Source organism: Cebus imitator, unplaced genomic scaffold (genome assembly GCF_001604975.1).
Source record: "Cebus imitator isolate Cc_AM_T3 unplaced genomic scaffold, Cebus_imitator-1.0 Scaffold0, whole genome shotgun sequence".
Lineage (NCBI taxonomy): Eukaryota > Metazoa > Chordata > Mammalia > Primates > Cebidae > Cebus > Cebus imitator.
This window is the reverse complement of record NW_016107315.1, coordinates 4,756,795-4,758,103: the sequence shown is the minus strand read 5'-3', so window position 1 is coordinate 4,758,103 and position 1,309 is coordinate 4,756,795. Positions and strand designations below refer to the sequence as shown.

Here is a 1,309-nt window from a genome sequence, read left to right as displayed (position 1 = left end):
GGCCTCCCAAAGTGCTGGGATTACAGGCGTGAGCCACCGCGCCCGGCCTTAAAATCTCTTAGTTCTATACATGCTCCACAAATAATCTAACACAGAAAATGGCACCAGTTGTTATGAAAAGTATACTCACCTGTTTTCCATCCACCTCGATATCTGCCACATAGTTCTCAAACACTGTGGGAACATACACCTCCGGGAACTGGTCCTTGCTGAAGACTATGAGCAAGCATGTTTTTCCACAGGCTCCATCACCAACAATCACCAGTTTCTTCCGAATGGCAGCCATGGCTGAAACACAAACCACAGGATTATCTGTAATACACAAGAAGCCATAGGTAGCCTCAGGCTATGACACATGATTTTTTTTAACCATGGGGGATAAGCCTCTAATAGCATACTCAAATTCAAAATTCTAGTACACTGATCCACCTGACACCAAAACGTTATACAACTAAACCTCATAACATTCTATACTTAATGGTAAAAGACTGAAAACAAGGTCTGCTCCCTAAGATCAGGAACAAGACAACAAGGATGTCTGTTCTTGCCACTCCTTTTTTTTTAAAATCGAGTCTCACTTTGTCGCCCAGGCTGGAATGCACTGGTGCGATCTTGGCTCACTGCAACCTTGGTGTCCTAGGTTGTGCCTCAGCCTCTCAAGTAGCTGGGACTACAGGTACACGCCACCACACCCGGCTAATTTTTTTATTTTTAGTAGAGACAGAGTTTCACCATATTGCCCAGGCTGGTCTCAAACTCCTGACGGCGTGATCTGCCCACCTAGGCCTCCCAAACTGCTGGGACTATAGGCGTGAGCCACCGCGCCTGGCCTGTTCTTGTCACTTCTACCCATCAAGACACTGAAAGTCCTAGTCAGGGCAATAAGTAAATGTAATAAAAGACACCCAAATTGGAAAGGAAGAAGTAAAACTATCTCAATTCATATATGAGATGATCTTACAATGTGGGAAATCCTAAAGAATCATTAAAATACTTTTAGAATAGGCTGGGTACAGTGGTTCACGCGTGCAATTCCAGCACTTTGGCAGACTGACGCGGGAGTTTGAGACCACCCTGACCAACATGGAGAAACCCAGTCTCTACCAAAAATACAAAATTAGCCAAGGGTGTTGGCAAATGCCTGTAATCCCATCTACTCGGGAGGCTGAGGCAGGAGAATTGCTTCATCCCGGGAGGCAGCGGTTACGCTGAGCTGAGACCACACCATTTCACCGCAGCCTGAACAACAGGAGCAAAATTTCATCTCGGAAAAAAAAAAAAAAAAAAAAAAGAGAGAAATATGAAGATA

The 1,309-nt window shown here is 44.8% G+C and overlaps 1 protein-coding gene across 1 annotated transcript in view; it reads right to left on the bottom strand.

The window, feature by feature from the left end:
- RHOA (ras homolog family member A) overlaps positions 1-1,309 on the bottom strand; it is a 59,954-nt gene that overhangs the window by 23,202 nt on the left and 35,443 nt on the right. The window contains exon 2 of the mRNA XM_017505488.2: positions 131-288. Within this exon, the coding sequence (XP_017360977.1) occupies positions 131-286 (156 nt within the window). The 5' untranslated portion in view covers positions 287-288. The remainder of the gene's footprint in view (positions 1-130; positions 289-1,309) is intronic.